General features: G+C 48.4%; 1 protein-coding gene across 3 annotated transcripts in view; it reads right to left on the minus strand.

Moving 5' to 3' along the window:
* DPYSL5 (dihydropyrimidinase like 5) overlaps positions 1–17,661 on the minus strand; it is a 90,569-nt gene that overhangs the window by 9,873 nt on the left and 63,035 nt on the right. For all 3 annotated transcript variants that reach the window (XM_060309150.1, XM_030858179.2, XM_060309151.1), the window contains exons 3-10: positions 15,847–16,005; positions 13,690–13,869; positions 12,806–12,874; positions 11,071–11,115; positions 9,159–9,234; positions 7,984–8,140; positions 3,165–3,306; positions 1,853–1,995 (exon numbers count right to left, since the gene is read on the minus strand). In XM_060309150.1, coding sequence (XP_060165133.1) covers positions 1,853–1,995; positions 3,165–3,306; positions 7,984–8,140; positions 9,159–9,234; positions 11,071–11,115; positions 12,806–12,874; positions 13,690–13,869; positions 15,847–16,005 — 971 coding nt within the window. The remainder of the gene's footprint in view (positions 1–1,852; positions 1,996–3,164; positions 3,307–7,983; positions 8,141–9,158; positions 9,235–11,070; positions 11,116–12,805; positions 12,875–13,689; positions 13,870–15,846; positions 16,006–17,661) is intronic.

The raw sequence follows: 17,661 nt of genomic DNA on the forward strand, positions 1-17,661 counted from the left end.
GGAAGGGATGATGCTCAGTGGGAAGGGAAGATGCTCAGTGGGAAGGGAAGATGCTCAGTGGGAAGGGATGATGCTCAGTGGGAAGGGAAGATGCTCAGTGGGAAGGGAAGATGCTCAGTGGGAAGGGATAATGCTCAGTGAGGAGGGATGACCCCCAAAGGCTAGGTTGGACTGTGTGCCCCACAAATTTATATGTTGAAGTCCTAGCCCCCAGTACTTCAGAATGTGACTGTATTTGGAGATAGGGCCTTTAAAGAACCAATTAAAGTGAAATGAGGTCATATAGGTGGACCCTAATCCAATCAAATGGGTGTCCTGATAAGAAGAGGAAATTGAGACACCAGAAGTGCACGCACAGAGGAAGTGCCTTGTGAAGACAGAGGGAGAAGATGGCCGTCTACAAACCAAGGAGAGAGGCCTCAGAACGAAATCAACTCTGCTGGCCCCTTGATCTTGGACTTCTAGTCTCCAGAACTGTGAGAAAATAAATTTCTACTGTTTAAGCCTCCTGTCTGTGGTATTTTGTTATGGCAGCCCTAGCTGACTAATACACTGGGCTATACTCTAGGGGTCTTTCTGCCAATAGCAATCACTAACAGCGACACCTGCAGCAGCAGCAGGGACCAGCCCCAGGCTGGATGCAGAACCCGGCTTCTCAAGTGCCCTAATGGAGAAGCAGTGTGGGGATCCCAGCAGGGAGGTGCGTTTCTTTGCTATTCAACTTTTTATCTTCAAAATCCCAGCACATTTTTGTCTATCTTGTTCGCTGCTAGCTTGTGCACCTAGAAAAGTGCTCAGCAAATGGTGGCACTTTTCGATTTGTTGAGTGACTGAATGAAATTTAACATTAAAAAACAATTCCCATTACCCTGTTCAAATCTCTGAGTAAAGATGATGCCCTGGGGCTTCCCTGGTGGCGCAGTGGTTGGGAATCTGTCTGCCAGTGCAGGGGACAGGGGTTCGAACCCCGATCCGGGAAGATCCCACATGTCGTGGAGCAGCTAAGCCCGTGCACCACAACTACTGAGGCTGCTCTCTAGAGCCCGCGAGCCACAACGACTGAGTCAGCGTGCCACAACTACTGAAGCCTGTGCACCTAGAGCCCATGCTCTGCAACAAGAGAAGCCACCGCAGTGAGAAGCCAGCGCACCGCAAGGAAGAGTAGCCCCTGCTCGCTGGAACTAGAGAAAGCCTCCGTGCAGCAATGAAGACTCAACGCAGCCAAAACAAAATAAATTAAATAAACTAATTTAAAAAAAAAGATGATGCTCATAACAGGTGAGTTATCCTGTGGCTTGATAACTCCTGATTCACTTCATTTACCCACTCAACTTGTGTTCATTAACGCCATGGGTGTCAAGCGCTGTGTGCTCAAGGGGACCGACACCCTCAACGGGAGAAGCAGAGTGTTGGTGGAAGAGTCCAGAACTGAGTGTCAGGACATCTATCTGGTTCAGCCAATTATTAGCTATGTCATGTGGGGAGTCCCTCTACTCTCTGCTCTTAGTTTCTTCAACAGTAAAATGGAAATAAGAACTTTAGGCTTAAGTGCTTCTTGGGGCTGTGTGAAAAGCAAACGAGATAGTTGATGTGACTTAGCTCTGAAAAACTGTAAAGTGCTGTGCACATGGAGCTGCACTATAGCAGATCTTCAGCCCTTCTTGTTCACTGTTGCATTCCTAGTGCTTGGACCATGGCAAGCCCTCAAGTATTTGTTGAATTGAACACACCTTAGGGTCATCTTGCTCTATGCTATAAGTAGTGCAAAGATGATATGCTTTTGGAGTTCTGTAATATAAGGCCCTTAAAATCCCAAGTCCCTCTAGCCCTGGAGACTAGCAGCAGGTTTTACTTTGTAGCTTCTGGGTCCCACACCACCACGTCGGCATCGGCTCCAGGGATGATGCGGCCCTTGCGGGGATACAGGTTGAGAATCTTCGCTGCATTGGAACTGGTAACAGCCACAAAACGGTTCTCATCCATTTTTCCTCCAACCTGAAACATTGCAAAAGTATTAGGTCAACCAAGGCCCTGTGTGTGTGCCTCAAACCCCGGGTCACGCTTGACCCTGGCCTGAGGGCTTTTAGTTGGTCAGAACAATGGTGCTGAGAAGGACAACGCCACGGGCATCATCTCAGATGAGCCAACCTGCTAGGCTTGGTTCCATGCTACTCCTCTCTCCTTCTTGCAGCAATGGGGGCGGGTGGGCCCTTGTTCCAAAAGGTTGCTTTCCTGGTGCAAATCTACCTCCTGTTTGTAAAAGCAGGTCTACTCGGTACTCACTCTGGATAAATCAGGAGCTTCCCTGCATCCACGAAGGGACATATATTCTCTCCTGGAAAGGCATCTTATCGTCCCACCCATGAAGGCACCGTGGACCCTTTTCAAAGGGGATTCCGGAGCTGCCTCATGGGTCTTCCCCGAGCTGGTTGTTTAGGCTTGAGGATTTCAAATCTCTTTGGCCTCATACTCTATGCTGCATCTAATCTGTGATAGGTCAAGATCAAAACTACTTATTCTTCATGGGCAGAACAGGAGGTATTCAAATGAAGTCCCAGCCTCTATCGTTATTATTGGACAAAAGATATCAAGATCTTTAAAAAGGTTCATATCCCTTGGCCCAGAAATCCGCTTCTAGGAATCTGTCCTCAGGAAATAATTAGAAATGCTGATGTACACTCATGAACAAAGAGATTCTCTGCAGCATTATTTCTAAGAGCAAAAATTTGAAACAGCTGAAAGTTCCAAACATCGTGGAAGGATCAATTGAAGCATGGCACTGCCGTTGGAGGGAATATTATTTAGCCATTAAAAATATGTTTTTAAAGAATTTTTACTGATATAGGAAGACACTCAAAATACACTGTTATATGAAAAGAAGATGAACCCAGTAATTAAAATAATGTATAGTACATGCATAGAGCTGGAAAGAAATATACCAAAATATTAATAATTTCCCAGTATGGAATTATGGGGTTTTTTTCCTAATACTTTTCTGTATTTTCCAAATTTTTATGCTAGGCATTATTACCTTTCCGATCAGGAAAAAAAACAGACCTTTTCTGTTTTCCTTTTGAGTGAAACAGGAGCTGTGGTTGACCCAGCCCTCCTAAGGGTGAAAATTCTTCTGAGGCCCAGAGTGGGGAGGGGTCGTGGGAACATACCACTCCTCTCTCCCAGATGACGCTCATGCGGTCCTGTACGCCGCTCACGCCGTGTGGGATCTTGGTGAAGTCCTCCTTGCCCATAGCTTTCTGCTTCGTGGTGAAAGGCCGGTGATCTGACGCCACAATGTTCAGAGTATCACTGGGTAGAGAGAAGGACATGACCAGTAAGGGGAGGGGAGGCCAGGGTCCCAGAGGGTGGGGACAGGGACAGAGATAAACCCTTCACTTGGAAACCTGGCAAAGCTGGCTTCAATCTCGGCCCCTCCACTTCATAGCTGTATGACCTCTAGCGAGTTATCTGTGAGAACCTCAGTTCACACATCTGCAGAATGAGCGTATGTGCCAACTGTGGCACAGAATGCCAGCATCACGGGAGACACTGAGAGTCTTTGGATGTTAAGAGAACTAACGGGTGGAGAAAAATTGAACTTAAGAGTTTAACTAAGGGCTTCCCTGGTGGCACAGTGGTTAAGAATCCGCCTGCCAATGCAGGGGACATGGGTTCAAGCCCTGGTCTGGGAAGATCCCACATGCCGTGGGGCAACTAAGCCCGTGCACCACAACTACTGAGCCCGCGTGCCACAGCTATTGAGCCTGTGTGCCACAGTTACTGAAAACTGCGTGCCTAGAGTCCGTGCTCCACAAGAGTAGCCACCACAATGAAGCCCGCACACCGCAACGAAGAGTAGCCCCCGCTCGCTGCAACTAGAGAAAGCCTGCGCACAGCAATGAAGACCCAACACAGCCAAAAATAAATAAATAAATTTTTTAAAAAAGAGTTTAACTAAAGTGAGAGGGTGGAGGTAGTTTTACTTCCATAGAACCGTACGCCGACTCCCTCTCATCTCCCTCCTCAACCTGCACCAGGCCCTGCTGGCAATAAGCATGTGCTGGTAAAACACTCGAGTTTCATGTTAAGCTTTGCTTGGAGGTGAGGGCTCTCCTGGCCCTGCAGGGAAGAGGAAGGACAAGACGGAGGAGAAGTCTGCCTTGATCAACCAGCAACGACATGCCAGTGGTTCATCGCCGCTGCCATCTGTGAACATGGTCCTCAAAAGGTTGCTGAGGCTACAGTGGGTAAGGCACGGCCAGGCTCTCGAGGGGTTCCGGGCCAGCTCAGAACTCGGGGCAGAGACTTACATCAGTGAGAGTGCACATAGCATGCCACTCTGTGGCATGGGCTGGTAGCTCCCTGCGCCAAAGGCGCTGTTCTGGGCCCTCTCAGAGACTGCGGGAGGGGCTCTTCCACAGAGCAGAGGGTTTATTCTAGGGTCTTCTGGGGATCCCCACATCCCCCAGACCTGCAGAACCCACCAGAGATAAACAGAATCTTTAGGTTTTCACTTTCTCCTCAGGGATCCTCCAGACACCCGGGTAAGGCTCAGATCAGAAGATGCCCATCAGAGTCCTGGGTTGAGGGTCTGGGACCCCAGGACCCCATGCTTTAACTGACAAGTCTTACTGAGCACCCACTTTTCTAAAAAGGCCCCTACACAAATAAGTGCTTACTAGGCAAGAGTGAATAGGGGGGCACATTCCAGAAGGGCTTTTGGGGTCCCCTGATGCTGCCCTGAATCTGAGAGGTATGACAGACCCATCCTTACTCTTTAAAGTTTAAAACACCACTGACTTTTGTTAAGTACTTTAAAAATATATATGTTCAGGGCTTCCCTGGTGGCGCAGTGGTTGAGAGTCCGCCTGCCGATGCAGGGGACACGGGTTCGTGCCCCGGTCCGGGAAGATCCCACATGCCGCGGAGCGGCTGGGCCCGTGAGCCATGGCCGCTGAGCCTGCGCGTCCGGAGCCTGTGCTCTGCAACGGGAGAGGTCACAACAGCGAGAGGCCCGCATACCGCAAAAAAAAAAAAAAAAAAAAAAAAAAAAATATATATATGTTCAAATGAAAAAATTTCTGATCCCTTTGAGAAGTCAGATTTTAAACAAAGGACAAATCCTTATATCTATAGATTGTACTTATTACCCTGGTATATTCGAAGAAACCACATCCTAAAGTAGATCATTATGAAACAGCTCATATTTTCTTATAGAAATATGATAATTGGTGTCTGGGTTTTCTATCAAGTATTTTGCATAATATCAATTATCACCAACAATGTCATAGAAGCAAAATTATAGTAATCATAAATTCCTAAAAATGTAAAAACTATGCTCCAAATTCTATAAAACTGCACACGTTTACAATATGCACTGATTAAAGAAGGGATTTGGGGACTTCCCTGGTGGCACAGTGGTTAAGACTCTGAGCTTCCAATGCAGGGGGCCTGGGTTCGATCCTTGATCTGGGAACTAGATCCCACATGCCGCAACTAAGAGTTCGTGTGCTATAACTAAGGAGCCAGCGAGTCGCAACTAAGGAGCCCATGAGCTGCAATGAAGGAGCCCGCCTGCTGCAACTAAGACCCAATGCAACCAAATAAATAAATAAATATTAAAAAATGGGATTCAAACTATTCTCATAATAGTTCACATGAAATTATAATTCTATTTAAATGAATAGAAGTTAGTTAAATAATTTAAATAGGGCTTCCCTGGTGGCGCAGTGGTTGAGAGTCCGCCAGCCGATGCAGGGGACACGGGCTCGTGCCCCGGTCTGGGAAGATCCCACATGCCGCGGAGCGGCTGGGCCCGTGAGCCATGGCTGCTGAGCCTGTGCGTCCGGAGCCAGTGCTCCGCAACGGGAGAGGCCACAACAGTGAGGCCTGCGTACCGCAAAAAATAAAATAAAAATAATAATAATTTAAATAAATTTGACAAAATAGGCTAGATATAAAAACTTGAATTATTCGATTAATAATACTTTTCTTCCCCTGCCTATTTAAATTTGTGTGGCTTTGGGCCCTGTAATTTGGGTGGGTTGGGAGTTTTACTACCTTTTTGTTCTTTCAGTAAATTTGCTTGTGGCAAGCAGAGGTATTTCAAAAGATTCTTTGATCTTGGAACTGAGCCCAAATTCTTATAGTGGGTTCTTGATACTTGTTTGTTTTTGCTGTGTTGATGATGATGAAAAGGAGGCCGGTTTTTCCCAACAACAAGCATTTTTAAAAGAAAGAGCTGATCTAGCATTTCTCCTTTTACTCTCTCAAATTGGTTAAATCTGTCAGAGCTGCCACTGCTCAGAATCACAGCAAAACTATGGGACAGACTTTAATTACTGCCACTGTGCCACAGCATATCCTGCCCCTCCAGGGGCCACCTTCACCCCGGGACCCTACTGCCTGCACTCCAGTTGTATTTGGAAAGCCCCACACTGCTCTTTCGGTTGTTAACGTAGCAGGATGTGGAGTGGAAATTTTCCAGTTGTTAGCCAACCAGGACTGAAAACTAAGGACATGGATGAAATAAAAGCCCCATTATCTAACGACAGCCACCTCCAACTAGGGCTGGTCACTTACCTCAACACTCCCCCCACCATCACCCTAACAGAGGTGTATCACCACCCCTAGGTCTTATAAAAGCAGAAGACAGGGAGGGCGACTGAGGTGTTGGCAGAATGGTGAGTCCTGCAGTCTCTCCCTTCTTCCTCTTTTCATGGGTTGAATGGTGCTTTCCTCTCCCCCAACTAGTCTCAAGAGGGGACATTTCAAGAGGTTCACCTGTGGAGAACAGAGGTGGCAGCAGCGGGCACCTGCCTGAGCCTCTGGGTGAGGAGAGCCAGGGGTGGGGGCCAGCCTGCCCTCCCACCGTAGGGAGTGGCAAAGCGGTGTGAGCTTGCTCTGGGCCCCAGATACTGTAGAAGGTGGCCAGGCTTAAGTTGCTTGGCCAGATTCTTGTGCACAGGGAATTGCTAGTTCTGGAAGCCGGGAAGGTACGGGAAGGAGAGGTCAAGCTGCACTCCATCTCCTGTGTCAGAGGATTGCGTGAGGGTGACTCAAGGGAGCCTGTATCTGGGCACATGCCCCATACAAGGAGGGCCCCAAAGGCCAGTCACTTTTAGCCAGAGAAGTAGCGATGATTAGTGCAGGAGTACAGATCGTGCTTGGGTATGGAATGGAATTCGCCACCCCTTTAATCCTAACCCCTATTAATTCTCTGAGCTGGGGGGTGGGGAGGGGAAGAGACTGACTTTTAAACTGAACTGGACTTCGATAAGCAAAAGAGAAGAAAAAGCAATGGCCTTTACCAGTATCAAAATGTCACTAGAGGCAAGAAAGAATTTGAAGCAAAACCAAACAAAATCTTTCCACGTTTGTGTCCCACCAAATTCAGAATATTCATTAAAGCATTTTATTTAGACCTGGATGGAATGGGGAAAAGCAGTGTTAGAAAAAGAAGAGCTGGGGAAAGGGAGGTCTGGAGGAAGATGTTACGGGGAAAGCGGGAGAAGGTGCAGAAGGAAAAGGGGAAGAGGAAAGAAAGGAGGGAGAAACACACGGAAGGAGGGAGGTACGTACAACGAGAGAAAACCACGTGGGACACCATGAGAAGAGGGAGAGGTGAAGAAAGACGAGAGATAAAAAGAGGCACAGATTTTCTAGGGTAAGTCAGAGACCACATCCTATAGTTCCCCAGTGGCCTCCAGTGTAAGGTGTCAATATCCTTTGAAATTCTGAATAGCCACTGTTCACAGTTTTATATACGCTCTTTACTCGTCACCTCAGAAGCTCTCATCCGAATCAAGTGGTGATAGGAGCTGCATGGAGAAGCTAACAAAAGCAAAAACCCTCCTCTGGACACGACGAAATCAAACTTAGGTCAGGTTTGGGGCCTCTACGATATCACCTCAAAGATCTACAAATTCCCGGAATGGCGCACGTTGTGAGATAATGCCGCGCCGTGGTCCTGCTGAAACACCTTACTTGGCCAGCAGGCTCATGAGGTAGGTTGAGGTGTTGGTGTCCAGTCTCAGGGGAGGCACCGTGACGTAGGCGGCTGCATGGGACCAGTCCTGGTGGTAGTAGTGTAAGCCCGTCAGTGTGGCGTGCGCGGTGGTGGTCTCGGCCAGCACGACCTTCCCTGAAAGAAGAGGGTTCAAACCATCACCAGGAGGCCAGTGAACCTGGGAGATCGTTGGTCTGAGCCTCTCACGAGGCAGGTGAAGGAGCTGAAGTCAGAGAGGAAGGGACTTGCCCGAGCTCAGCTGGGCATTTGAGGGCACAGCTGGGGTCAAGGTCAGACTGTTCTCTGTCCCCGTGCTGACTGCTGGCAAGAACAGAAGGGCGAGGGCGCCGAGGCGGGGCAGCACTCGTCTGTTTCCTGAGCAGGCGGCTGCCGGGAGCAGCTTCAGGAGAAAACTGGGGGTGGCACCGTAGCAGGGGATAGAGGGCAGGGAGACGGAGGTGGGAGACTGGAACGACAGCGCAGGAGAGACGGCGAAGGGGGTCCCGCTGAAGAAGCAAGAGGCAGGATTTGGAGGGCAATGTGGTGGGAAGGCTGAAGGCCCTTGCTCCCAATTTATATCCTCAGGTTTGTGACCGTGACCTGTTTCTCCTGTTACTGGGCCCTCACTGGCACCCCGAGCCGGACTGGGAGTACAAGCACGTACAAAGCCTTCAGGTGCTGCCAGGTGCTCCGACACACAGGTGCCCTGGGGCTGGTACACTGGGTTCCTGAAAGGGACGCTGGGCCCTCACAGTGTCGTTTCTCCGGGGACTTCCCAGGCATTTCCCCCCTGAAATGCCCGTTGGAACTGGTCCAGGATTTCATGTTGGTTACCAACGCAACCACTAGCAAAACCCAAGAGACTGAAAAAAATACCAGTTAATGAGTTGATTGAAAACTTGGAAAATTTTACCAGACCCAGCAGAGGTGACGGACACTTCTGTAAAGCTGTTATGCAAACAAATGTGCAGAGGGAAACACTGGTGCTAATGCCCTGAACCCAGGCCAGTGCAGGGTGCTTGTGAGGAAGGCAGCCAGAGAGGAAAGGGAAAGGCAGGCTCAGCGCCTGGCCCCAGGAGCCGGGCTGGGAAGTGCATGGAGCTGCTGGGCCCCACCACACATGGGCGCTGCTCAGCCCAGCCTACGGACTCACCTTGCATCTTAGCAGCTGCAATAACGTCACCGGCCGAGATGCTGGACACGTTGACCAGGTAGATGGGACAGTGAGTCTAAGGACGGGAAACACGGTGGGAAGGAGAGAGCATCAACCCCATAACCTAACAAGGACCAAGGTGACCGGACCAGCCCAGTCCTGGCCCCAGCGCCGCCCCCTGCATCGCTTAGCACTCCCCTCAGGGTGGCGGTCTTCTGCTGGGAATGCAGGGCTGGTGGCTGCAGGCTGGGGAACCCCACGAAACAAGGAGGGGACAGGCAGCGCCCAGCACCAGAGTCCAGCAGGGGGACATCAGGGCAAGATGCCAAGTGCTGAACCTCACATTTTCTACCAGCCAACACCTAGACTATTTACAACTTGAAATGAGGGACTCTTCATTTCCTATTCATGAACGTGATGACCTAGAGACAGTTGTGTATTATAACCCATATCTAAAATGATGATGTCTGCCATCTGAGGGCTGCTTTATCAGTAGACAGACTGTACCCTGGAGAAGAAACAATACACAAGAGGTTCAGGGCTCACAGTCTACACCAGACAGGACCGGTCTTGCAAATGGACACCTGGATTATAATACTGATTGGCTTTTCCTCTATCAAGCTGTGTGACCACGGTCCACGGCTTCACTTCTCTGGGCATGTGTTTGAACTAAGAAAACGAGGAGCTGCCCTTCTGTTATTCAGATCTTTCCTAATTCTGGGGTAAGTTTCCATCAGGAAGTAATTGATAGCGTAACTATTGTTACGACAGTAAAACAATGTCCTTGTCCAGCTCCTGGACTTACAAAGGGCTAAGGGGAAACTGTTTTCCCAAATGTTATTCTAATGCCTTCTTTGCCTGTCACATTAGGAGGATAGAGAATTTAGGGGCTGGCCTGACATTTGATGTGCTTGGCACAAGTTTCCTGACTAATGCTGAGACCAACTGGACCTCCAACCTCTGTGTTCCCCTGGCGTTCCTAACACCACATCCTCAGCTCACAGCCTTCAGGGTAGCCTAGGTCTTCCTGGAGGAGGAGTTCTTAAGTGTTAGCGCCCATTAAGGATCATTAGCGGGCTTGTTAAAACACAGGTTGCTGGGCGTCACCCCCAGTTTCTGATTCAGTGGGTCTGAACAGGCCTGAGCATTTGCATTTCTGAGTTCCTATTTCTAAAAAATGATGTTGATGCAGCTGGTCCAGAGACCACACTTAGAAAACTAGAGTTCAGATTATCTGAGCAAATAGAACACTTAATGATGGTTTAGGAGGAGAAACGATCTTGGCACAGTGTTCTCCTGTTTTTAAAGTGCTTTTCCTTCCACGACTCCTTTGATCCTCACAACCGTCCTGTGAGGAGTGGGTGATATTATCATTCCAATTTTAGATAATAAAATAGTCTCTCGGAGTGGTTGATTGACTTGCGTGGGACTGGAAGCTTGTCTTTGGTCAAGGCCCCAAGGTGTGTGCTCATTCCCACCACCACACTGCATCAGCGCCCCCTTACCCTGAACCATACCAAGGAAAAATCATGAATGGCCCAGAGGCGGAGGTTCGAATCATGATTCTCTAAGCAAACGTCTCTCTGCTCCTCTACAAGGAACAGATTCCAGCTGCCATGAGGCTCTGTGGTCCCCACCTTGCCCTGCCTCTGCTGGGAGGCATTTCCATTTGAGCAATGAACCAGGTCTCAGCAAGATCAGCAGGGTAGAACGGAGAGCCGGTGGCAGGGAGGACTCCTGCCAGGTCTGTGGGAATAGCAACGGTGTTGTTCATTCAGCAAACGGTGTTCATTGGCGGTCCTGGGAGCCAGGCATGGGGCTGGCACCCAGAGCAGAATGGGACTCTACTGTACAGGCTGGGCTCTGACCCCAGAGTTGAGAATGGGCTGAGGGTGAGCTGGGGTCTACTTACTCTGTTTGCAATGGTGATAACTCGGTGAGTGGCTTCTGCCTCCACCTGTTAGAAACAGAGGACAGGAAGAAAACAACTTCACCATCTCCCCAAGCAAGCTTACATCTCCCTGACACCCTACCTCGTACGCAGAAAGTGCTGGAATGTCTGACTCAGAGCTGGAGTGACAAACAGCACCCACAGGGGCTGGCTCGGGGGGAAACCCTGGGCAGGGGCACCAAGCTCCAACCACCTCTGCTCACAGTGAGAGAACCCCGGGACTTAGGGTTCTAGGCACGTCTTTGCCGGATGCTACTCAGGGCTTAATTAAAAGACGACAAAACAAGAACAAACGAAAACCTGCAGTCACATCTCTCCCTGGTTTCTGGCGCATTCTCTCCACAGCCATCTCAGAACTGTAGCAAAGGAGTAACACTGAGTGATTTCAAGCTGAAGATTGGCCTGGATCGGGATTTCTGAACCTCGGCGCTAGCGGCATTTGGGGTGAGATAATCCTTTGTGGAAGGGGCTGAACAGACACTGCAGGCTCTTTGGCAGCACTCTTCACCTCGACCTAGTAGATGCCAGTAACATCCTCCCCCAGGTTGGGATAACCCAAAATATCTCTGGACATCGCCAAATGTCCCTGGGGAGCAAAACCTCCTTAGATGCTCCCCTTTAATCAGTAGATGGTGAAGGTGGTATTCTTGCTATTACTGCCACTACGGTCAGCACCGCGCTCTTCCCCTCATAGAACTCCACAAAGCCCAGTCCTGTGCGCATCCCCCCACCCCTCTTCTCACAGGCACTCTGAGTGCCTTGTTGAAGCTGGTGTGTCTTTCTCTATCAACTCTGAGGTGCCCAAACAGGAGCTATATTCAAGCGCTCTCACAGACAGAGACAAACCCACGGTAGGAGTAAGGTGGGACCCCCGCCCACACCAGGCTGACCCACTGTAGGCTGACTTGGTTCCTGTCTGATGACAGAACCATCACATCCTGTCTCCAGCTCCTCGTCCCCCAAGGCCTCCCCATCAGTCCCTCATGGACATCCAACCACCACTCTGCATTTAAGCCTTTGAAGAAATGGAAAATAGCTCTCCCCTCACCACTGGTAAGGCATGTCCGAACAGGGTCATAGGGCAAGAACACATTATTTATCTAATGTGATCCTCCAGAGCCGAATTCTTCAGCAAGGGGGACCTGGGGGCATTTGTGTCGACACCCTGCAAAACTGTGCAAGGATAAAACCAGAGGGCAGAGGGAGAGCAGGGCTTAGTCACCATCTCAGCAACGAATAGGAAAAGGGGGAAAGAGCACAGACACGCATGTGCCTCTCGTTTCTAGTGGGAAGGGTCCAAAGTTTTCCACAAATGCTCAAAGGGATCTCAGCCCCAAAATGCCAACTCACTGGCTTATAATCTGGAATTTCTTCTAACATCTAAAGGCCCTTTTCTCTCCCGATTCAATTTTGGCCAAAGCAACCCCTGGCATGTTCACATGGCCTCCCTCAGACCCTTGAAATCAGCCCCCAATGAGGTGGGTCTGTTTCCTCAAAGTTGTCTTCCCCAAGGAAGCTGAAGGGCAAGTTGGCCATAGCATGGAGGAAGTTGTTCCCTGGGAAGCTTCCAGATGGGAATTTCACCCATGAAGAAAGCAATACCATACAACTCGTATTTACCGATGACTCTTCTATCCTAAAAGTTCTGTGAATCTATAGGAAAGATGATGACCAAGAACACGGATATCTTCCTCACCTCCTCTGGACGGCTGATCTCAATTCCTTCTGGGCCTGTGATACCCAAATCTAGCGCCTCCTTTGCACCCTGAATAAGAGCAAAAGAAAGAAAATTGAGAGAATCATAGAGATACAGAAAAATACTGAACCCAAGGGACAGTAAAATATTTTCAGCACAGCCCATTCCAATAGGTTTGCTGCTTTTCTCACTTCTGTAATACCCATCTTAGAACGAGGGCAGGATTAGGACAGGGACCCCCTGAGTCTCACTTCATAATGATTGAAAATATCTTTTCCTCTTAAAAATACAGTTCAGTCACCAGCCAACAGGCCTGGGACACTAAAGACAAACACTGTTTATTGATCTGCAAATCAGAACTTCCTCACTGGAAATCTAGTGAAACCTCCAGCTTCCACAGATGCCTAGATTAACCTTTACCCCAAGTATCCTACTTAAGACCCAGTAGTACAAAGGGGCCTGTCTGTCTTGGTACCAGTGAGAAGATCTCTATAATACCTCAGGTCCGCTGAGGAGGTACAGGAAAGTGGAATGTTGACCCTTATTTATTCTGTACGTCACATCTCATTAAAAATATTTCTTAGAGGTGCTCCAAATTCCTCTGTGATAATGGAATTTAAGTATCATATTTGAATGAAGACATCTTCACCCAAGACTTAGAAACCCTTTTGGACTAGACAGAGGGATTTGTTTTTTACAGACACTAGAAAAGTTTGGATTTTCGGACAGAGATCTGTCGTCTGGGCTGTTAACATCTAACACTTCCTTTTATCATTTGTTTTATCTGAACCCTGTAGGGAGGGTCATGGGTGGTCAGGAATCCCCCAGAGAACTGTCTCTATCGGTGCTCCCCCAACTTCCCCCAACATTCGCTACTGCCTTGCCTCGGCCACGAGCTCCCCATTTTCAGCATGGACCCGGGCGATCGCCCCAATATCCTTGCAAGCATGTAACACTTGGTACAGTTCGCTGTCCCGAAGCATATACAAGTCCTTGTAGGTCATGAACATCTGGAACGAGTTGACACCCTTCTCCCTCACCAGGGTCTCCATTTCTGCTTTCACCTGGGGAGCAGAATGCAAAGGCAATGCCACGTGAGTACAGAGGGCCAAGAGGCTGACTGGCAGACGCTGGCCCAGCGCGGAGGAGAGGTGGCTCTGTCGCCACATGACCACCCGCAACCTTGCAGTATCTCACTCTCCTCTCACTCCACAGGCTGCTGTGAGGTCACGTGAGCAAATGGATGCGGAAGTGTTTTGAAAACTGTCCAGCGTGACACAAATATAGAAACGAGATCTGGGCATGTTTCTCCTATCACATAAGCTTGCCCTGTGTTTCTGCCTCCAAATCAGCCTTATTGGTAAATGCACTAATGACTTTTACACCTGTGGCCAGTTCCCTCCGCCCCCATAACAGAAGGGGTGTACAGAGAAGGCGTACTAATGCTAAAAATCCAGAGACCTGGGGAAAATCTAACTTAGGGACAAAGCCAAACATGAAGCAAAGCTATGTGAATAAGGAGATTCATCCCAACATCATTTATACTAGGAAAAAATGGAAGAAACATCGGTCCAACAATAGGAAAATACATTGTGATTCGTCTACTTGACAGAACATTAAGTGGCCACGGCATTGATGGTCATGAAGACCAGGCAGCCAGGTGGAAAATGCTCACACTTAAGAGAAAGAGTTACTATGAAAAAAGACCAGAAGGAAATAAGCTAAAATAACAATAGTGATTGTGTTGGGGTGACTGAATCATGTGCTTCCTTTCTTTTCTATTTTTAAAATCTGTAATTAGAAAAAAATTGGTTATTATAAAAAAGAATTAAAAATTCTAGATGCATGAAAATCCCCACACCCTTTGGGGACTCAGGGATAGCTGACTTGGCCTCAGTGTTGCTGGGAATCTGAGCAGACCCTCTCTATTCCAGGCCACTGGAGGCTCAGGGTAGGGGTCGCCCATCCAGGAGGGTGTCCGAAGTGGACAACACTTCCATCTGAGATAAAGGATGGCTAACATTCAGTGTGGTCTGTACGTTTTAGCCGGTACCAGGAGGGGGATCTTCATGTGTGGGTTTGGGGGGTTCCATGGCCTTTCATAAGCACCAGTTTGGATATAATGGAAGAGACTGTAAGCCCCACGCTCAAGGCTTGTGCCTGAGGGCAGAAGTACAGCCAGGCTTGTAAGTCACTGTCTCGGAAGGGAGCCAGGCCCTTTAGATCAGGATCCACAGCTGGAGAACTTTGCAAAATCGCTTAATGCTTATTTATGGTTAAGATTCCGGGGCACCCACTCAAGTACTGAGTGGCACATGGTGATTAATGAGCACTTGATGAAAGAATGAATATCCAGGTCGCTTCCCTGGGGTAAGAAGCAGTAAAACTCCAGAAGTGAAGCAAAATCTAAATGCCTGTGCATCTGTATTCAGGAAGAACGAGGAAGAGGGAATCGGGGAGCAGGGACTGGACTCTGGCCCTGGGGCCTGGGCAACAGGAGGCCAGGAAAGCCAGGGGCACAGAGGCTGAGCTGAGAAAGGGCCCAGTGGGAGTCACACACCAGGAGCAAACTCAGGGTGCCCAGAGCAGGAGCTGGGGCCCAGCAGGAAAAAAGCACCCCAATCCGTTCTTACCAGGTGGCACTGAGCCAGGATGGGACCCTCCGTTCTGAGACCTCAGTGCTGTCACTCCAAGCACAAAATGATGTGACCCTCAGGGCTGACCCTTACTGAGCTTGCTATTCAGCTGCAACCCCTTAGGGGTTGCTACATAAGTGACACCTTAGGTAGAGCGTCAGGACATGCTGAGCGCCTTGTGGTCAGAGCGCTGGAAAACTGCTCTTTAAACTAAGCAAAACAGGCCTCCCCCCGTATAGAATCATAAGTGTTTTTTCTTTTGGCATTTGGAGGAGTTAGGATGGAGGTGGGAGGGGTGTTCCACACCGCAGGACAGCATCACCCCCCCAGCTGGCTCTCACCAGATGGCCCCTCTGCCAAAAAGAGCACTGGTTCTTCTTTTGGGGTTCCACCCAGTGCTGTTACCTTGGGTGCCCACCAGGGGATCCCCACATGGAGGGCGTAGTCACAGCAGACCTTGGGGTCAGCCAGACCCCGGCACTTCTCGTAGGCATCCACAAGGGAGGTCTCCTTGTCAGGCAGGACATGGCCGATGATCATGGTGGTACCTCCAACTAGTGCTGCCTGAGGGAGACGGGAAAAGCAATCTCGTCACATCTCTACCCGCACCCAAGTCGCTGACGTGGGGACACTGGGTCCTCAGGTGGACCTTCAGGACAGCCACAGACTCTCCCACACAAGAGGCTGGGAGGCCCAAGTGCAGCAATGTTTGGGAAAATGTAAGGAGCTGTCAACACGGGAGCCAGGGTGTAATCTTCATCATTACTGTGGACCCAGCACACAAACCTGCTTCTTCCTCATCTTGGGTTGCAGCTCAGCGCTTGGGAAAAACGACTTAGTGTGTTACCAGTGCCTATATTTCCAAATGAGAAGATTCCCCCCAGACAATTTCTGACCAACTTGAATATATAGGTGATGTAATCAAATGTCTATCATAATGTAATATAAGTCTGTTTATAATATTATTTTAGTTACACATATATATGTAAACCATAGTAAAATGTTAATTTGACTATATTATTTTGTTTTATTCACTCACATTTCATGAAACAATTCTATTCAAAGTTTTTATAGGCATCTTCACATCAGGGTCTTTGTCTTCAGTTTTTCCAAGAACATTAACTTCATTTCCATCTGTCTTGTTTGAGATAGAGCATTTTAGGTCCCCGTACGATCTGTCAGTGAAAAAATGATCCTATCCACAATCTCCACGAGATACCACTTAAAAAGAAATCTTTAAAAGGTCTCATTTGCAATCACAAACAATGCTCCCAGGAATAATTACTAAATCTGTATTAAAGGTCTGCCCCCACGTACTTTTTTAAAAACCAGTTTGGTCAGGTGACCTCCATGAGCTTCCTAAACTAGCATTGCCCAAAGGCTATTCCAGGCTAACGGGTTGTTCTCCAAAAAAACTTTATTAAAATAAAAATTGAGACAGGCCCCATAATATGTGAAACTTTATGAGGGCTTTAATATAGGTGACTCTCTTTTCCTGAGGAATTAAAATTTGGACAAAACCTACACTTTTATTTGGATCCCTACAGTGACTGGAATCAGCTCCAAGTTCAAGTCCCTGCTATGCCACCTCCCAGTTGGATAACCTCAGCCCGGTTACTTGACCTCTGTGATGCAAGAGGTCAAGTATGTTTTTTCTCTTTTTTTCTTTTTGCTTTTAAATTTTTTCATTTATTTATTTTTTAAATATTCTGTTACAGAGTCTTTACCTATACCATGGGACCAGCTTCCTTGCTGGAGAGCTGTGAAAGTCAAGAGAATCATCACTTGGTAAAGTTTTGTCCTAATATGTGTGTTTCATTATTCAGAGTTTAGTTGTTTATCTCTGTTTTCTGTATGGGAGGAAAACAGCACAATGAAACTGTCTTGATGATTTCATGCTTCTCTATTCGGTTAAATCATTGATGACGAATCAGAAATATTGCTGGAGAATAAGGGACTGAAAAAAAAATTAACTCAGCGGCCAAGCAACAATTACAATGAAAGCTCTTGCAACACTGATTTTCCACGCTGACCCTGGCTGGGCGGGTGAGACTAGTGCCCTTGTTGTCCTGGGAAACGCAGGGGCCTGACTTCTTGCATAGCTTAAAGCAACCAACAGAGGGTGCTAGTTCTGAGGCTCACACGCAGGAATTGAGATGTGGGAGATGGAGAGAAGGGGAAGAGCAGCAGATTGTAGCTTTACTAGCTGGCTTCTATTTC

Source organism: Globicephala melas, chromosome 12, assembly GCF_963455315.2.
Source record: "Globicephala melas chromosome 12, mGloMel1.2, whole genome shotgun sequence".
In the NCBI taxonomy this organism is placed as follows: Eukaryota; Metazoa; Chordata; class Mammalia; order Artiodactyla; family Delphinidae; genus Globicephala; species Globicephala melas.